This window comes from Cnephaeus nilssonii (assembly GCF_951640355.1).
Source record: "Cnephaeus nilssonii genome assembly, chromosome: 9".
NCBI lineage: Eukaryota > Metazoa > Chordata > Mammalia > Chiroptera > Vespertilionidae > Cnephaeus > Cnephaeus nilssonii.
Window position 1 is genome coordinate 91,492,447 of NC_137080.1, and position 17,200 is coordinate 91,509,646.

The following is a 17,200-nucleotide window of genomic DNA, read 5'->3' on the forward strand; positions in this document are numbered from 1 at the left end:
AGGATAATTTTAAAATGTACTTTAGGGGGTGGAAGGCCAAAAGAGGGGAGTGAGGAAATGGAGGGGAAAAGAAGAAAGCAGGAAAAGCAGGGGTGAAAATGGGAGAAAGGACCTTGCTGGCTCTTGCCTCTTATAAAGAAGAATATAGTCTTTAGGACGTTCTGAAGAATTTTCCTCCCCCCACGAAGGAGCTGAGAAATTTCTCTGAACTTTACATTTGTCTTGCAGATCTTGACCTTTCCTGGGGTGAAAATCTTCCAGTGCTGCAACTCCATCACCTTTGTAAACGTGTACGACTTGAAGAACAAGCTGTTGGAGGAGGTAAGGGCTGCCCTCCCCACTCTTCTCCACCTGCTCCCCTCGCCTCCCCAAGGGGCCCTCTCTCCTGCCGCTTGCCATCTACCCACCCACACTGAAGCCTCCCTCTGCCTCTCAGGTTGAAATGATACGCGTGCCTCTGAAAGAGGAAGAGGTGCACGGGCTGTTTACTAACAGTGGAGATGGCCCGCACGAAGGAAGGATCTGTCAGTGTTACTGCGACTGTGATGAACTGGAGCCGCCACCCAGGGTTAGCAACCTCTTCTTTTCTGCATTTCCCTCTACGTTTTATAAAGAAGTACAAGAGCAGCTAGTTGTTGTCGTCTTAAGAAAAGAAAAGAAACCCCCCCTCAGGGATTTTGACTCTTAGATGGACAACAGGTAATTAGAAATTAAAGAGTTCTACTCAGAAATGAAGACATGGCTTCCCCTTTGAGGGTCAGATCTTGAACTGAAAGCAGGTAGGAAGCGATGGTGACTCTTGAGTCCCTACTCAATGGTTAGAGACAGTAATTCCCTAGCTGTGCTTATTTCCCAGGCCTTTAGCTGCCTGACTTTATTTTTCTGAAAATAAGGGACTTAAAGATTGTCTTATAATTCCCACTAGGGGAGGGCCAAGGTGGCTGGGTTCTCCAGGATCTCCTGCCATCTGCCTGGCCCAAGGCGGTGACGATGGGCAGTAAGGGGCAGACAAGCACAGAGGGGGGTTTTACAGCATCTGAAGGTTATTTCAGCTGCTGAACTAAGTGTTCATTACTTCCAACTCAGTCTTGATCTAAATATTCCTTTTCCCCTGCTCATTTCCCAGTCTACACCCACACTTAGGAGGGGCAGCTCTATCTACACACACACACACACACACAGATGGATGCCCACACGCAATACCTCCTGTCCCCCTCCTACGCAGGCCCCTGCAAACACCAGGCACTCACTTTGGTCACCCACTCTGGTTGCTATACACCCTAATGAGTGTAGGTTCTACTGAGCTCCCTGAAAATACCAGCTTTCTTGCCAAGAGGACAGAATTAACTCTCTATTAATTTTTAAGTGATATCCACACCGCACTGAGTATTGCAAAGAGCATTCATGGGACATCAGCAAGTGCACTCGAGAGTAGAGTATGATCATCTGGTATTTATAAAGCTCCTATATGTGCCCAGAACTATGACACTCTGAAAAAGAAAAAGAATTTTTAAGGGTCTCTGGCTTCTTTTTTTTTCTTTTTCATTGTGGTAGAAAATACGTAACATAAAATATATCATCTTAACCATACTTAAGTGTACAGTATTGTTAAATCCATTCACACTGTTGTGTAATCATCACTGTCCTCTATCGCTAGAACTTTTTCATCTTGGAAAACTGGAACTCAGTACCTGTTAAGTAACACCTCCCATTCCCCCTCCACTCAGCCCCTGGCAACCACCATTCTACTTTCTGTTTCTATTAATTTGACTAATCCAGGCACCTCATATATCCCTGAAATCATACAGTATTTGTCCTTTTGTTGCTGGAGTATATCACTTAGCATAATGTCCTCAAGGTCCATCCAGGTTGTTCTTTTTAAAAAAGGTTTTTTCAGGGAAAATTTTGAACATATACAAAAGTAGAGACAAATATAATGAGCCTCTGTGCACCTATCATCCACTTGAAGATTCAACAACTAATAGCCAGTCTTGTTTCATCTATACCCCACCCATCTGTACTCCCCAAAATCACAGGATTATTTTAAAGCAGTTCATAGAGATTTAAATCAAACTAGGGAGATGACTCTATTAATGTGACATTTAAGGCCATTGTTGTGTTTTATCAATCCTAAGATAGACATTTTTTCACATCTCTGAAATTTGGATGCATTGTGAAGTTGATGACAAGTCTTAGTTTAATTTGCAGTATTTTTTTTTTCTTGAGAATACAGAAAGAGGTGATGCCTCTTAAAATTGATGAAATAGGATAGTAAACCATACTATGCAGTATATTATTATGTTTGAGATTGTGTGTTTAGATTCTAACAACTCTAAGACTCTAGGTAACGAGAGATCAGCATGAGCTCAAAAAGTCAGGGAAACTTTGGTAGCAATGGTTTGAGCTGGACAGGAGAGAGAAATGTGGCTTTCTGTCAGGTAGGAAAAAAGAGGACTCCCAGTCCATGGTAGGCTTGCACAAAGACACCAAGGTCACATTAAGTATGGGGTCCTCGGGGTAAGAGGCTTGATCTGGGGACTAAGTTCAGGCAGTCACAGCACGAGTGGATTATGAAAGCCCTTGAAGGCCAGGGCTGCAGAGTAGATGAAGGAGAGAGAAGGAAGGCTCTTAGAGGTTTCCCCTGCCTAGGGATCGTGCACCTCCCGCCCCTGAGTCAGTCCACAGCTGTGCCCCAGAGGCCTGGCCTCGGTGACCTAGAAGCCTTGGGGAACAGCTCTCTCCTTTGAGCTGGAATGTTATTATCTATCCACACCACGTTTTCTTTTTTTTTGCTGTACAATATCCACTACCTTATATAGTTTTTACCTTACAGTTTTTTTCTATTTTTTAAATTTTATTTTATAAACAACATCATTAGAACAATATTTTTAAAGAAACATCACCCCAAATTATACCACGTTAGCATATAAATTATTCCCATTTTCCCATGGGTCGAAGAGTTCTTATTCATATACGTTGTTATTTATCTTTTGAATGGACACGTGCCCGTTCCCTAGGTAGAAACTGGTCCCTGTGTCTTGCATGCCATTGTGCTCTGGGTGCTGCGCAGGGTCCTGAAGCTGTGCAGGCTCCAGGCCTGCGAGGAGCCGAGAGGGGTGAGAGGTAATGACAGCCCTGCTCAAGGCATTTTTGTCTTTGTAAGGAAGTCTGACAGAAGACCGTGTCGCTGATAAAAGAAGGCGGTGTTGAGCAAAGGGACTGTTGGAAGAAATACTTCAAAGCATTAGAAGGCGCTGGAGGCTAATTAGAACCCAGGGATGAGGGAAAAGAATAAATCAAAGATGATTTTTCACTCCAGCTCACTAGGACCATGATAATGTCATTAGTGCGCGTAGGGAAGTTGGGGAGAGTGGGGCTTGTGAGAGATGAGGATAAGGAATGGTGAATGTCGTTTTTTTCAGTCGGGAGCTTGAAGTGACGTGAAATACCCAAGGAAAAGCTGTAGCTGCCTGGTCTGTGCAGAAGTTTCCTGAGGGAGAGGGTGGGAGTTAGTAGACAGAGACAGCATAGTTGCAAGCATTTCCCATCCTTGTTTGAGTCTTTTCACAGCCCTCCCCTAACTCTTGTCCCAGGTTGTTTACATCGAGCGATATGAAACTAAACAGGACTCCCATCCATCCTCTATGAGCCTGGTTCGCTGCACACGTATGGACAGTGGGAACACGAGCCGATATTCATCTGATGAACAAATACCCTACACAGTGTCTTCCACATTTCAGAAAAATCAAGGGCAAAGCTATGAGGATGTTTGGGTTCCTATTAAACCTTCTAGAAACATCTCGAGGCCACCGCCTGATGCTTCTGGAAGTCAGGTCAGGACTAGATCAGAATCGTCTTTTGTACCCAGCACCCACACCGTCATCCTGGATTTCTCCATGGTACATTTTGTGGATGCACAGGCTGTGGTCGTATTAAGACAGGTAGGTACTGAGGTGGCTTTAACAAGCGCTCTGATCCTCACCTACCACCACCCTCTAAGCCCCACCCTGACTGAGTCCTATTAGTCACTGATCAGCTACTATGTGACTCCTGGGCCACTAGAAATTTGGACACTGAAGATAGTTCAAGGTCAACCAGAATAAATAGAAAATTAACCAACTCTGATTTATTGAACTAGGGTGGCTACCTAAGCATAGCATATTATTGTTTGAGGGATGAAAAATGGGAAACTCTTAAAACCATTGAAACAGCAATCTGTGCCTCACCCAGCAACTCCTAGTGTACCCAGGAGTTAGCTGCAAATCTTAAAGAATAGGTCTGTATGCTACAGAACAAAGCTCACCAAGAATTCTCCTCTCTTCAGCTGCTCATTGTAAGAGGCACTCAAATTTGAAGAAGTTGTGATTAAAAGACGCCCCAAGCCTGGGGCTTGAGGCTGTCTGGTCCAGTACCTGTAGGATCATCCTCAGTTCTCTCTTCATTGCCTGTATCTTTGGGTGATAAGAGCAGGGAAAAATTTTCCTTCAAAAGCTGTGTCTCTTCCCTGGCCGATATGGCTCAGTTGGTTAAAGTGTTGTCCCGTACAACAAAGATTGACAGTTCAATTCCAGTCAGGGCACATATCCAGGTATGGGTTCAATCCCTGGTCAGGGTGCTTGTGGGAGGCAGCCGATTGATATTTCTCTCTCTCTCCCTACCTCTCTCTCTAAAAAAAAAAAAAAAATCAATTAAAAGAAAAAGTCTGTGTCCCTAGGTCCTGACTTCTCTCCCACTCTGGTTTCTCTGACAGCTCTCATTTCTCTTTCTTACACACTATGGACAGTGGAGATGCACAACTAACCATGTTGGTTTTATTGCTCAATGTCTCATAGCACAGTATCTTTTTTTCAGCCAGCTTATCTCAGTTTCCAGCCCTCTCTCTCTCTTTGCCCCAGTTGGCGATGGCTCAGGTTTAAACATCCTGAACGCCCACTTCCTGGCTCTGACTACTTCCACCTTTTCTTGAGATAGGCTCCTGTGGCTGCTTTTCCACCTTTAATTCCAGGATCCTATATCATCAAACCTTCTTATTCCTAAAGGAAATGATTCTCTCTTAAGTGAGTCCAGCTCCTCCTTGGCCTGAGGCAACAGGACACTTCTCAAAGCAGTAAGAACTCTGGTGGGTGGTCTGTGATGTGTGCTCTGCCCTGGTTTCTGCTCATCTGACCAGGGGTAACTCACTAACTTATATCCAGTCTTGGTTTCCTCATTTATAAAATGAGAGGCATAGAGAGATTAATGCTTCCCATCCATGAGACCCTTTTTTCCACTCCATTTTCAGATTCAAGTATATGATAATGTCATCTTGTGGACTTTTTCATCTTAGGTCGTCCTACTGGGCTGTTCTCTTCTCGCAGGCTTGTTACTTTAGAGTTCATTCTTCTTACATTATCAAGTGCCTACTGTATGCCACGTTGAGTGGGTACATTTATATACATGATCCCATTAATTCCCACACAGCCCTGAGAGACAAGCCATATTTCTCCCTAAGAGTCCTGGGCTCACAGTTAGTATTTGGCATGCCCATCACTGGAACTTAGAGCATTTGTTCCGTCCTCTCCTCCACCACCTCCTCTCTTGCTGTCTGGTCCTAGGCATGACCCATCCACAGCTGCCTATGCTGATGACTTTCTGCTCCAGCCCCAACATGGAGGCTCTGTATCAGACCCCTACCTTTACTTTACAGCCTTTAGATTCACGGTGCACTTTTACACTTTAAAAATACAGGTTTCTTCATTCCTTTTGTAATTGTTCTATGCTGCCATATTGGAGGAAATAATTTCAAATATTATAATTGAAAACTTAAGAAAACCCCCAGCCGTTCTCACTAGAGATAACCACTCAATTTAAGCTTCTCCCTGATTCATGGGATTTCATTTGCTTGTCATTTAGAGTATGCCCATTGTGGCTCTTTACCAAATGACTTTATGATTTACCATGTGATCAAGAATGACTTTCTTGTTTCCTCTTGAAAGTGAAAGAAGTAGAGTCTGTCTTGTTTTAGTTGTTTTGTGTTTTGGTTTCACATTTTAACTCAGTGCTCAGGATTGGTCTATTTAATCTTAGAGTATTAAGTTTAATTGACTTGCTTTGTATTGAACTTTATTCATTGCCCCAGAGCATACTGTATATATTGGCTAAAGTAAAGTTGAGGTCAATGTCAGATGCTTATTAATCTGATACCACTATATTTCTGATGTTTTACTAAAATCAAATGCAACTTTGCAGAGCAGCTCTGAATACGATCCTCAGGCTCCTTGAATTCCATTTCCTACTGTATCATTTGACCGTCTCCCGGCCATGTTTTGCTCCCCTGCTTAGTGAACTCTATGGAGAAGAGGATCACATGCAAACAAACACCAATCACCAGAGATATAGTTAGTGTTCTTGAGGACTGTCCAGTGTGTTTCCATCACACCTGTGCCTGTCCCTATCCTAGTACTGTACTCATGTGACATTCTCTCTCTCTCTTTTTTTTTTTGAAATTTATCTTTATTATTATTTTTTAAAATATATTTTTATTGATTTCAGAGAGGAAGGGAGAGATAGAGACAGAAACATCAATGATAAAAGAGAATCATTGATCGGCCTCCTTCTGCATGCCCCGCCCACACTGGGGATCAAGCCCGCAATCCAGACATGTGCCCTGACTGAGAATCAAACCGTGACCTCCTGGTTCATAGGTTGATACTCAACCACTGAGCCATGCTGGCCGGGCTTATCTTTATTATTGAAAGTATTACAGATGTCCCCTATTTTCCCCCATTGACCCTCTGCACCCTGATCCCAGCTCCCCATCCTCCAGACCTTCACCACACTATTGTCTGTGTCAATGGGTTATGCATATATGTTCTTTGGTTAACCTCTTCCCACCCATCCCCGCACCTCTTCCTTCTGAGATTCGCCATTCTGTTGCATGTTTCCATGTCTCTGCATCTATTTTGTTTGTCACTTTATTTTGTTCATTAGATTCCACATATAAGTGAGATCATGTAATACTTGTCTTTTTCTGACTGGCTTATTTCACTTAGTATAATATTCTCCAGGTCCTTCCATGCTATCTCGAAGAGTAAGAGATCCTTCCTTTTTTATAGCTGCATAGTAGTTCATTGTATAAATGTATCACAGCTTTTTAATGAACTCATCTACTGATGGGCACTTCAGCTGTCGTAACAATATTTTTTTAATAAATCTTTATTGTTCAGATTATTACAGTTGTTCCTCTTTTTTCCCCCCCATAGCTCCCCTCTACCTGGTTCCCATCCCACCCCATGCCCTTACCCACCCCCGCCCCCGCCACTGTCCTCATCCATAGGTTTAAGATTTTTGTCCAATCTCTTCCCGCACCTTCCCACACCCCCTACCCCCAAGAATTGTCAGTCCACTCCCTTTCTATGCCCCTGATTATATTCATCAGTTTATTCTGTTCATCAGATTTTTTTCACTTGATTTTTAGATTTACTTGTTGATAGATATGTATTTGTTGTCACTTTGTTCATAATTTTTATCTTTACCTTTTTCTTCTTCTTCCTCTTCTTCTTAAAGAATACCCTTCAGCATTTCATCATATAATACTGGTTTGGAGGTGATGAACTCCTTTAGCTTTTTCTTATCTGTGAAGCTCTTTGTCTGACCTTCAATTCTAAATGATAGCTTTGCTGGGTAGAGTAATCTTGGTTGCAGGTTCTTGTATTCATCACTTTGAATATTTCTTGCCACTCCCTTCTGGCCTGCATAGTTTCTGTTGAGAAATTAGCTGACAGTCATATGGGTATTCCCTTGTAGGTAACTAACTGTTTTTCTCTTGCTGCTTTTAAGATTCGCTCTTTGTCTTTTGCCCTTGGCATTTTAATTATGATTTGTTTTGGTGTGGTCCTCTTTGGATTCCTCTTGTTTGGGGTTCTCTGCGCTTCCTGGACTTGTAAGTCTATTTCTTTCACCAGGTAGGGGAAGTTTTCTGTCATTATTTCTTCAAATAGCTTTTCAATATCTTGCTCTCTCTCTTCTTCTGGCACCCCCATAATTCAGATGTTGGTATGCTTGAAGTTGTCTCAGAGGCTCCTTATGCTATCTTCATATTTTTTTGGATTCTTTTTTCTTTTTGCTTTTCCAGTTGGGTGTGTTTTTTTTTGTTTTTGTTTTTTTTGTTTTTTTTTTTGCTTCTTCGTATTTCATATCTTTGATTTGATTCTTGGGATCCTCAAGTCTGCTGCTGGATCTCTGTATATTATTCTTTATTTCAGTGAGTGTATGCTTAATTTCTGATTGGTCCTTTTTCATATCCTTGAGGGTCTCACTAAATTTCTCGGAGGTTTCTAGAAGATTCTTGACTAACCTTATAACTGTGGTTTTGAACTCTATACCCAGTATTTTGGTTTCATCCATTTCTTTCATTTGTGACTTGTTTCTTTGTCTCCGCATTTTGGCTGCTTCCTTGTGTTTGTTTCTATGTACTGGGTAGCTGCTAAGTCTCCTAGAGTTGATATGTGGCTTTGTGTGCTAGGTGTCCTATAGGGCCCAGTGGCTCAGCCTCCCAGTCACCTGAGGTGGACACACTTGGTGCATCCCTTTGTGGGCTGTGTGCACAGTCTTGTTGTAGTTAACCCTTGATTGCTGTTGGTGTCACTGGGAAGAATTGACCTCCAGGCCAATTGTCTGTGATGACCAGCTGTGTCTACACTGGAAGATCTGTTGTGCAGGAGACACCCTTATGGGGCAGGACTTGCTTCAGTGGGGCTTTGGTGCTCACTGAGTCTGCCCCTTGAGTGTGTCTCTTATGGATGTGAAGAGTTGTAATCCGGTATGGTCTCTCTCTGACCACTGGGTACACTGGCTCTTGGATCTCCCAGGAGGTGCAAAGTCAGCCACTGTCTGGGGCAGCCCAGCAGGAGCTACAGAGAGATCTGCAGATTCCTCCTCTTTGTTTGGGGTTTGGACGTGCTCAGAGGAGGCCCAGCTGTGAAGCAAGGCTGGCAGGGCCTTGGGTATTCTTTTGGAAGCTCTGGGGCTCTCTGACCCAGCTGCAGTTTGACAGGTTTTAGGCAAAAGGACAGGCCATTCATATGCAAAAGCTGATGCGCACAGCTTGGGTGGGGTTGTAAATTGGGTGGGGGCAGGGTCTCTGGGAATCACCAGGGCAGAGAAAACAGCAATGGCTGAAACAGCCCTGAACCAGAGAAGTCCCTGGTTCTCCGGTTCTCTGCGTCCAGTGCCCCTGTGCAAGAGCAGTGATTTCTGCGAGCCCCTCTAAGAGAATGCTGCCATCTGGTTCCTGTCCCGATGTCAGACAGTCCAGTTTCTTCCCGTATGTGCCTGGATCCCCCAGAGTCTCTCCCGGAACTGGAGTTCAGAGCAAGAGGAGGCTTGTATCTCCCTCCCGATTAAAAGAGCAGCACACCCAGGTGCCAGCACTTTCGGCGCCTCTGCACCTCCTACCAGTCACAGTGTACCTTCTTCACCTCTCTAGTTGTGGAACTTCCACTCAGCCAGGCTTTCCGCGGTTCTGGGTGGTGGTTGTTCTGCCGTTTAGTTGTGGTATTGATGTGGTTGTGAGAGACAGCAAGTACAGACGCTTACCTATGCCGCCATCTTGGTTCCTCCCATAGCAATATTTTTGCTGATACATCTCCTAGGGCAAGGAAACAAAGGGGGAAAAAATGGGACTACATCAAAATAAAAAGGTTCTGAACAGCAAAAGAAACCATCAACAAAATGATGGTTCCCACTGTATAGGAGAACATATTTGGCAATGATACATCTGATAAGGGGTTAATTTCCACAAAATAAAGAACTCATACAACTTAACAAAAGGAAGGCAAACAATCCACTTAAAAAACAGACAGAGGACTTAAATAGACACTTCTTCAAAGAGGACATACAGATGCCAAGAAAAAATGCTCAAAGTCACTAATCATCAGAGAAATGCAAATTAAAATGACAATGAGGTAGCACCTCACACCTGCCAGAATGGCTGTCATCAACAAATCAACAACAAATGCCGGTGAGGATGTGGAGGAAAAGGAACCCTAGTACACTGCTGGTGGGAATGCAGACTACTACAACCACTATGGAAAACAGTGTGGAGTTTCCTCAAACAATTAAAAATGGAACTGTGGTCAGAGCCTTTGAGAAGAATGACATCTTTGATGCTGGCATCACCAAGGCCCAGTGATCCTACTTCTAGGAATATATCCTTAGAATCCCAAAACACCAATCAGAAAGAATATATTCATCCCTATATTCGTAGAAGCACTATTTGCCCAGTGCCATTTGTGGATGAGTAGTCTTGACATTCTCCCTTTAAGTGAACTGTTTTCCCTTTGAGACCATGGGCTACCCTCCTCCTCACTCCCCACCCCACATGAGATGGTCTGATTCTCTTTTGTATTCTCAGCACTTTAGACACTTCCTAGCTTATAGAAGTCTACCCATCAAATGTTTACAGAGCTGAATTGGATATAAAGGTACATTTACCCCAGACAAGGGGATAACCAAAGGGACTTTACAACCCAGCTAACTTTCCTAGGGAGTGTAGGGATCCCTAACACTGGTTTACTCCCTCCCTGCAGATGTGCAACGCCTTCCACAATGCCAACATTATGGTGCTCATTGCAGGGACTCACTGTGAGTATGCTTCACCTTTTAAGAGGGCTGTGTTTTGCACCCTGGGTGCTCTCCTCCCCAGTGCCTGACCCTGTGTGTGTTCTGGGTTTGGTTTGTAGCTTCTGTGGTCAAGGCCTTTGAGAGGAATGAATTCTTTGATGCTGGCATCACCAAGACCCAACTGTTCCTCACCCTCCATGATGCTGTGCTGTTTGCCTTGGCAAGGAAATTTCCAGAGTCCTCCGATTTAAGCGTGGATGAATCTGAGACAGTGATACAGGAAACCTACTCAGAAACAGATAAGGTTGGATGATGTGAAACATCTAGGGTGAGGGGTGAGGTGGGGGTGAAAAGTGGGGGGAGAGAAAGGGGAAGATACCTGATCAGACAGAGAGGAGCACGTCCAGGAAAGGGTTTTGAGTATACTCAACATTTATTGAGTATGGCTGTGCCAGACTTTGCGAAGTTGAAATGCTCCCTTTTCAGTTGGTAACTAGCAGTGGACCTGAGTCACAGGTTCACCCACTGCCATGACATCTGGATAACATCCAGGGCCCTTTCCCAACTGGAGAGGGTTACCCAACCCGCTGAGGCCTCAAGAGCCCTTTTACCAAAAGCTAGGTTAGTGCCAATGCCATATCAATAACTAAATATTGTAAGCATCTCTATCTATGCCTTTAGAATCCTCCCCACCCCACCCTTGGGGTGAATAGTAAAACTGATGAACTTACAGAGGTAAAGATCTGCCAGTCTAACACTTTGGCTATATTTCTATTGTGAATAATATAATTTACTCAACCTGACCAAATGCAAAGGAGAATGATATACAAGCCAAAATATTTAGCCATTTGTTAATACTAAGTAAAGACCTGGGCTTACCCCAGTGTTTTCAGACCAGTATCTGCGAAGGTTTCCTCCCAAAAAGAAAATTAAAACACAGATGGGCACCAAAATCTCACTTAATGAGTAGAAATTATTTTTAATTAAATCCCCGATTCATCAACTTACTACATTTCAATAATGCTTGAGTTTTTTATGACAAAAAGACATTACTGGAGTAACAAGTGTTTATAAAAATGTTAATAAGTAAAAGCCAAGCTTGTAAAACACAGCCCTTTTCTTCCTCTTAGTAATGTATTACCAAGAATTTCCCTACCATTGCTGAGAAGTCTCATAGGTTAGGTGCCTCTGCCTATCCAGAATAGCTTTCCCCAATAGCTAGATTTGAACATAATTTCTCTATATGGGCAACCTTGACATTTAGTCTTTGTTAATGCTGTATTCATAGTAAGATTTTTGTGCCTTTCTTCATATAGACAAATCCTAGGTACTTTATAGTCTCTCTTTTACATTTTTATTGCTATTTAAAAGGAATAATCTTTTTCATTATATTTTCTAACTGGTAACTGCTGGTATAAAGGAAACCTATTGATTTTTATTAAATTATTTAGCCATTTTGTGAATCTTTTACTAGTCCAAAAGGTTTCATTATTAATTCTCTTGAGTTTTCTAGACAAAAAATATTTTCCACAAATAATATACACTGAGTGGCCAGATTATTATGATCTCTGAACCCATAATAATCTGGCCACTCAGTATATATCTATATATATATAAAATCCTAAGCAACCGTTACAACCAGTTGACTGAACAACCGGTCAACGGGTCGCTATGACACACACTGACCCCCAGGGAGCAGATGCTCAATGCAGGAGCTGCCCCCTGGTGGTCAGTGTGCTCCCACAGCCAACCCCCCACAGTCCCTCCCTCTGGACTGGGCAAGACAGCCAGGCTGAGAGACCCCACCCGTGCACGAATTCATGCACCAGGCCTAGAATTCATGCATGAATTCGTGCACGGGTGGGGTCGGGCCAGCCTGGCCAGGGAGAGGGGACATGGGCAGTTGGCTGGCCTGCCTGCTGGTTGAACTCCTAGTCAAGGGGACAATTTGCATATTAGCCTTTTATTATATAGAATATACACTGAGTGGCCAGATTATTATGCGTTCAGAGATCATAATAATCTGGCCACTCAGTGTATATCTCTTCTTTTCCAATTGCTGGAATTATTATTTCAGTTTCACATATTATTGCATTAGCTAGCCTTCCCAGAACAACTTAAGTGATAATGGCAAATCTTGTCTTACTCCTGAATTTAATGAGAAAAGCTTCTTATGTCTCTTTATTAAGAATAGTGGTGATAGTTGGCTTAAGATGTACTTTATATTTACTATGTTTTTTAAAAGTACTTTTCTAGTTTGTTAACATGCTTGTCAGAACTTAAGACTTGGTATTGACTATATCAAATTTTTCCTATCATTTAAACTAGGGAAGACTAGAAGGGGGAAAAGTTCCATTCGAATGTATTAAATTCAAGATGCCTATTAAATATCCAAGTGGAGATGTCAAGAGTGGAAATGAATATATGAGCCAGCAGATCAGGGGAAGGGTTTTAACCAAAAAGTCAGCAGCACATAGATAGTACAGTAAACTCTCAATTTTGTGGACCTCGATAAACGGACTTTGGATTTAGCAGATAAAATTTCCAGTCCATATGTCATATGTGAGCATTAACACCCTGTTAATTTTAAAATGCTTATAACCAAGATTTGGTTATTGTTAAATTAACAGGTTATTTTTTATTATTTTTAACAAATTTTAGTGAATAGGCCAAATGTTGGAAAAAACACTGTAGTAATTTTGCTGGCATAAATATGACATATCTACAACTATAGTCTACATATTTAAATCCAAGAGTCACTGCTCGCTGGTGAACAAAGCGCATGGTCACACTGCACTGCGCGGTAAGTGGTTCTGTTATCTCCTGGTGTGACTTCCTACAGCAGTTTTCAGGCTGTTGGCGATGTTCCCACATGTGCTAAACCACAGCCCAGCTTGTGCATTTGTAATACATATAGAAAATTTTTCTATGAAATTAAACTTTTCATACATACTTAGTAATTTTAATTACACAAATGTGTCCAAATAAGTAAAAATAGGTAAACCAACTAATTTGTCAAATTTTTAACATGTGCATTGGGAAAACCTATTTTAGTATATAATGGACTTCCCACTTTAATGGGCACCCCCTTGCCCAAATTAGTTCGTTATTATCGAGGTTTTACTGTAACAAAAATTATGGGACTAAATTAAATCGCCTGTGGGGACAGTGTAGATGGAGAAGAGAAGGGTCTCAGGGTCAAGCCTTGGGGTTTGCCAACATTCAGAAGTCCAGAAGAAGTAGAGAAGACAACAGAAAGACCAAGAAGAAGCAACAAGGAAGGAAGGAAAAGCGAAAGAATGTCATATGGAAGAAGAGAAGAATGTTTCGGGAGGGATGAAAGGTGTTAATTCTGTGGAATGCTGCTGCCAAAGCTTACCAGGCATCTGCTACATGACAGGCAGAGTGCCTGGGACTGGCATATCAGGAACCAGGCCCTGCTTAGAGTCTAATGGGGGATATATTTTTAAATGAATAAGACAGTACATTACTGGTCTATGATAGAGGTGTAAGTGAGGCACAGTTGGAACACAAAGCTAAGATCCTGGTTAGTGATCTTTGATATGAATCTGGAGCATTGAATAAGTGTGTGTGGCTGAGATGGAGAAGGACAACGCAGACACAGGGAGTCACATGAGCAAAGGTAAGCAGGAGTCAGACGTCTTTGGTTAGTTTTATGGCTAGAGCAAAGGTTGGGGCTATAGATGGAGCTGAAGCTAAAGAAGATGACAAGAGGCCACGTCACGAGGGCCTTACATGCCCTGCTAAGGATTATAGGGGGCTGGAAAGACAAGTAATATCAAGGAGACAGGATGTTTCAGAATGCTGCCAAGAGGTTGACTGTGAAACTCAGGCTAGTTAGAAAATCCAGAGAAATCAGGAGTTACGGATTGATTGAGCCTAAAAATTAGTGAGTAACTGAGGAACCAAAGGGTGCAAAGAAGTTGAAAAGCAGAGTTAGGCCAGAAATATTTTCTACTTTCCCAGGAATTCATGATTTCTGGTACCTAGAGTTCCGTTATATTCTGAAGTTCCTTGACTATTCAAAAGTTAAATTTAATTGGAAATTTTAACCCATCTAATTATATGTATTTCAGGATACAGCTAGAAGACCAAAAATAAGCAGCAGTATTTTAGAAGGTCACAAAAATGTAAGTTCCAGCTATGCCAGGATGCAAAGGCCCATACTAGAGGAGGACTCAGATCTGGACCTAGAGATGGAGCCCATACTGGAGTCAGACAATGGGCTGGATCAGGATCTCGAGATGGAGCGTGAGTCAGAGCTGGAACCTGAGTCTGAGCTGGAGCCGGAAACTGAGCCTGAGCCTGAACTGGAACCTGAACCCAAACCTGCGAATGATCTGGACCTGGAGTTCAAGCCCAAGCCTACACCCAAATCCATACCAAGGCCTCAGACTTATCCTCGGCAGCAATACTGGCCTCCCAACTCCCCAAGTCAGAATCAGCCTACGACACGGTCAGTGGACAAGAGGCATCCACATATGATTCCATATTCATCTCAGGAGAGTGACACTGATGATCCCTAAGAGATGAACTGGGAATAAGGGTCAGATTCCCTTGACAAATCCTCCCATCCAGACAGGGTCGCTTGGTCAGAAGCCCTAGAGTAGTTACAAACCAGCAGTACTTGCTTTGGGACTCCTCCACCTGCTGTCTTTCTTCCTTGCTCAGTGTGATCTCACTCCCAGATCACAATGCTAAATACCAAGAATTGTCTCTGAATTTCCTATCCAGCTCACCTCAATTCACCTTCAGCAGATATTCTAATGAAAAATTTCCTTCTTTGTACATTCTGCACTTCTAGTGTTTTTATCAGATCATCTCTAACTTACTCCCTTTCTCCAAAGAAATGAGGCTCAAATAAAATATATAACTCTAGTTACATTTGGACCCTTCCTGCATTTTCTCCTTTCTCTCTATGCTGTATGTCTAAGGAAATGGGTAGGAGAAATACCAGAAGTAGGTAGACGTGGTGGAGAAGAGATGAGCTAGGAAAATAACAACTGGGTAGCATTTGTATTTTATATGCAAGGTATCTTTACTGAGGCAGGTTAAGCCAGGCCAGCCTCTGAAGCATGCAATAAAAGGATCTGTTAGGCTGAAAGCATTTTGCCATCTCTCTAAGGTCAGTATCTTATACTGCCACTGTTTCAGAAGGCCAAGCATCTGTACCAATTGATGAGAATGTTAGCTCTGTAGAACTCTCTCCCTGGTCTTCAGCTTCATAGTCACTATAGCTTCTTTCCCACAGGTGCTTAAGGTACATGCAATCTAGAGCAGTGGTCACCAACTGGTGGTCTGTGGACCACTGTTGGTCCGTGAGGTCCAAAAGGTTGGCGTGCTGATCTAGAGTCTGTACTCTGGGTAGACTAAACTTAGTTAAAATCTGTGACAGCCCTGGCTGGTGTGGCTCAGTTGGTTGGGCGTGTCATCCTGTACACTAAAACGTTGCTAGTTCCATTCCCAGTCAGGGCACATGCCCAGGTTGCAGGTTCGATCCCCACCAGGGGGCATGCAGGAGGCAGCTGATCAATGTTTTGCGCTTACATGGATGTTTCTCTCTCTCCTCCTCTCCTTTTCTCTCTCTCTCAAAATCAGTTTTTAAAAATCTTAAAAAAAAATAAAATCTGACAGATACAAACCCCTTAGGAATTGGAAAAATTAATCATTACACATTTGGTTCAAATGCATTCATTAAAAAATCCCCCCTCCCAATAAACAAACAAAAGCCCTGACTGGTGTGGCTCAGTGGATAGAGCCTTGGCCTGTGTACCAAAGGGTTTCAGGTTTGATTCCTGGTCAAGAGCATGTACCTGGATTGCAGGTTTGATCCCCTGCAATGGTTGGGTCAAGTGCAGGAGGCAATCTCTCTCTCTTTCTCTCCCTTTCTCCCCCTCTTCCACTCTCTCTAAAAATTAATGGAAAAAATATCCTCTGATGAGGATTAACAAACAAAAAAACCAAATTCCCCTTCCTCCGTTAAAAAAAATCTAGTATCGCCCTAGCCGGTTTGGCTCAGCAGATAGAGCATCAGCCTGTGGAAGGAAGGATCCCGGGTTTGATTCTGGTGAAGGGCATATACCTCGGTTGCAGGCTCCTCCCTGGCCTGAGCCCTGGTCAGGGCTCATGCAGGAGGCAACCAATCAATGTGTTTCTCTCACATTGATGTTTCTCTCTGTGTTTCCCTCTCTTTTTACTCTCCCTAAAAATCAATGGAAAAATATCCTCGGGTGAGGATTAACAACAAAAAAAATCTAGTATTAAGTTATAACCAGAAGAGAAATATTGACCCCTGGACAAAGGTATGTGGAATCCTGAATTTTATTTTACACTAAATAAACAAGATTCTTCTTGCTCAGGCAGTCAATTTCTCTCTTCTGTTAGATTAAAGAAATCCTTATTACAATATAGGTGTCTCGGAGAGAACCAAGATGGTGGCATAGGTAAACTCCTGTACTTGCTGCCTCCCACAACATCAAAATTACAACTAAAATACAGAACAACTGTCATCCAGAACCACCAGAAAGCTGGCTGAATCCAAGTACTACAACTAGAGAAGTAAAGAAGAAAGCACACT

General features: G+C 42.7%; 1 protein-coding gene across 1 annotated transcript in view; it reads left to right on the plus strand.

Moving 5' to 3' along the window:
• Positions 1-15,149, plus strand: part of SLC26A8 (solute carrier family 26 member 8) — a gene marked incomplete at both ends in the record, with an annotated part of 80,091 nt that extends 64,942 nt beyond the window's left edge. Inside the window, 6 exons of the mRNA XM_079781650.1 lie at positions 229-321; positions 437-568; positions 3,594-3,941; positions 10,569-10,623; positions 10,722-10,906; positions 14,700-15,149. Of these exons, the coding sequence (XP_079637776.1) occupies positions 229-321; positions 437-568; positions 3,594-3,941; positions 10,569-10,623; positions 10,722-10,906; positions 14,700-15,149 (1,263 nt within the window). The remainder of the gene's footprint in view (positions 1-228; positions 322-436; positions 569-3,593; positions 3,942-10,568; positions 10,624-10,721; positions 10,907-14,699) is intronic.
• Positions 15,150-17,200: the final 2,051 nt, after the last annotated feature.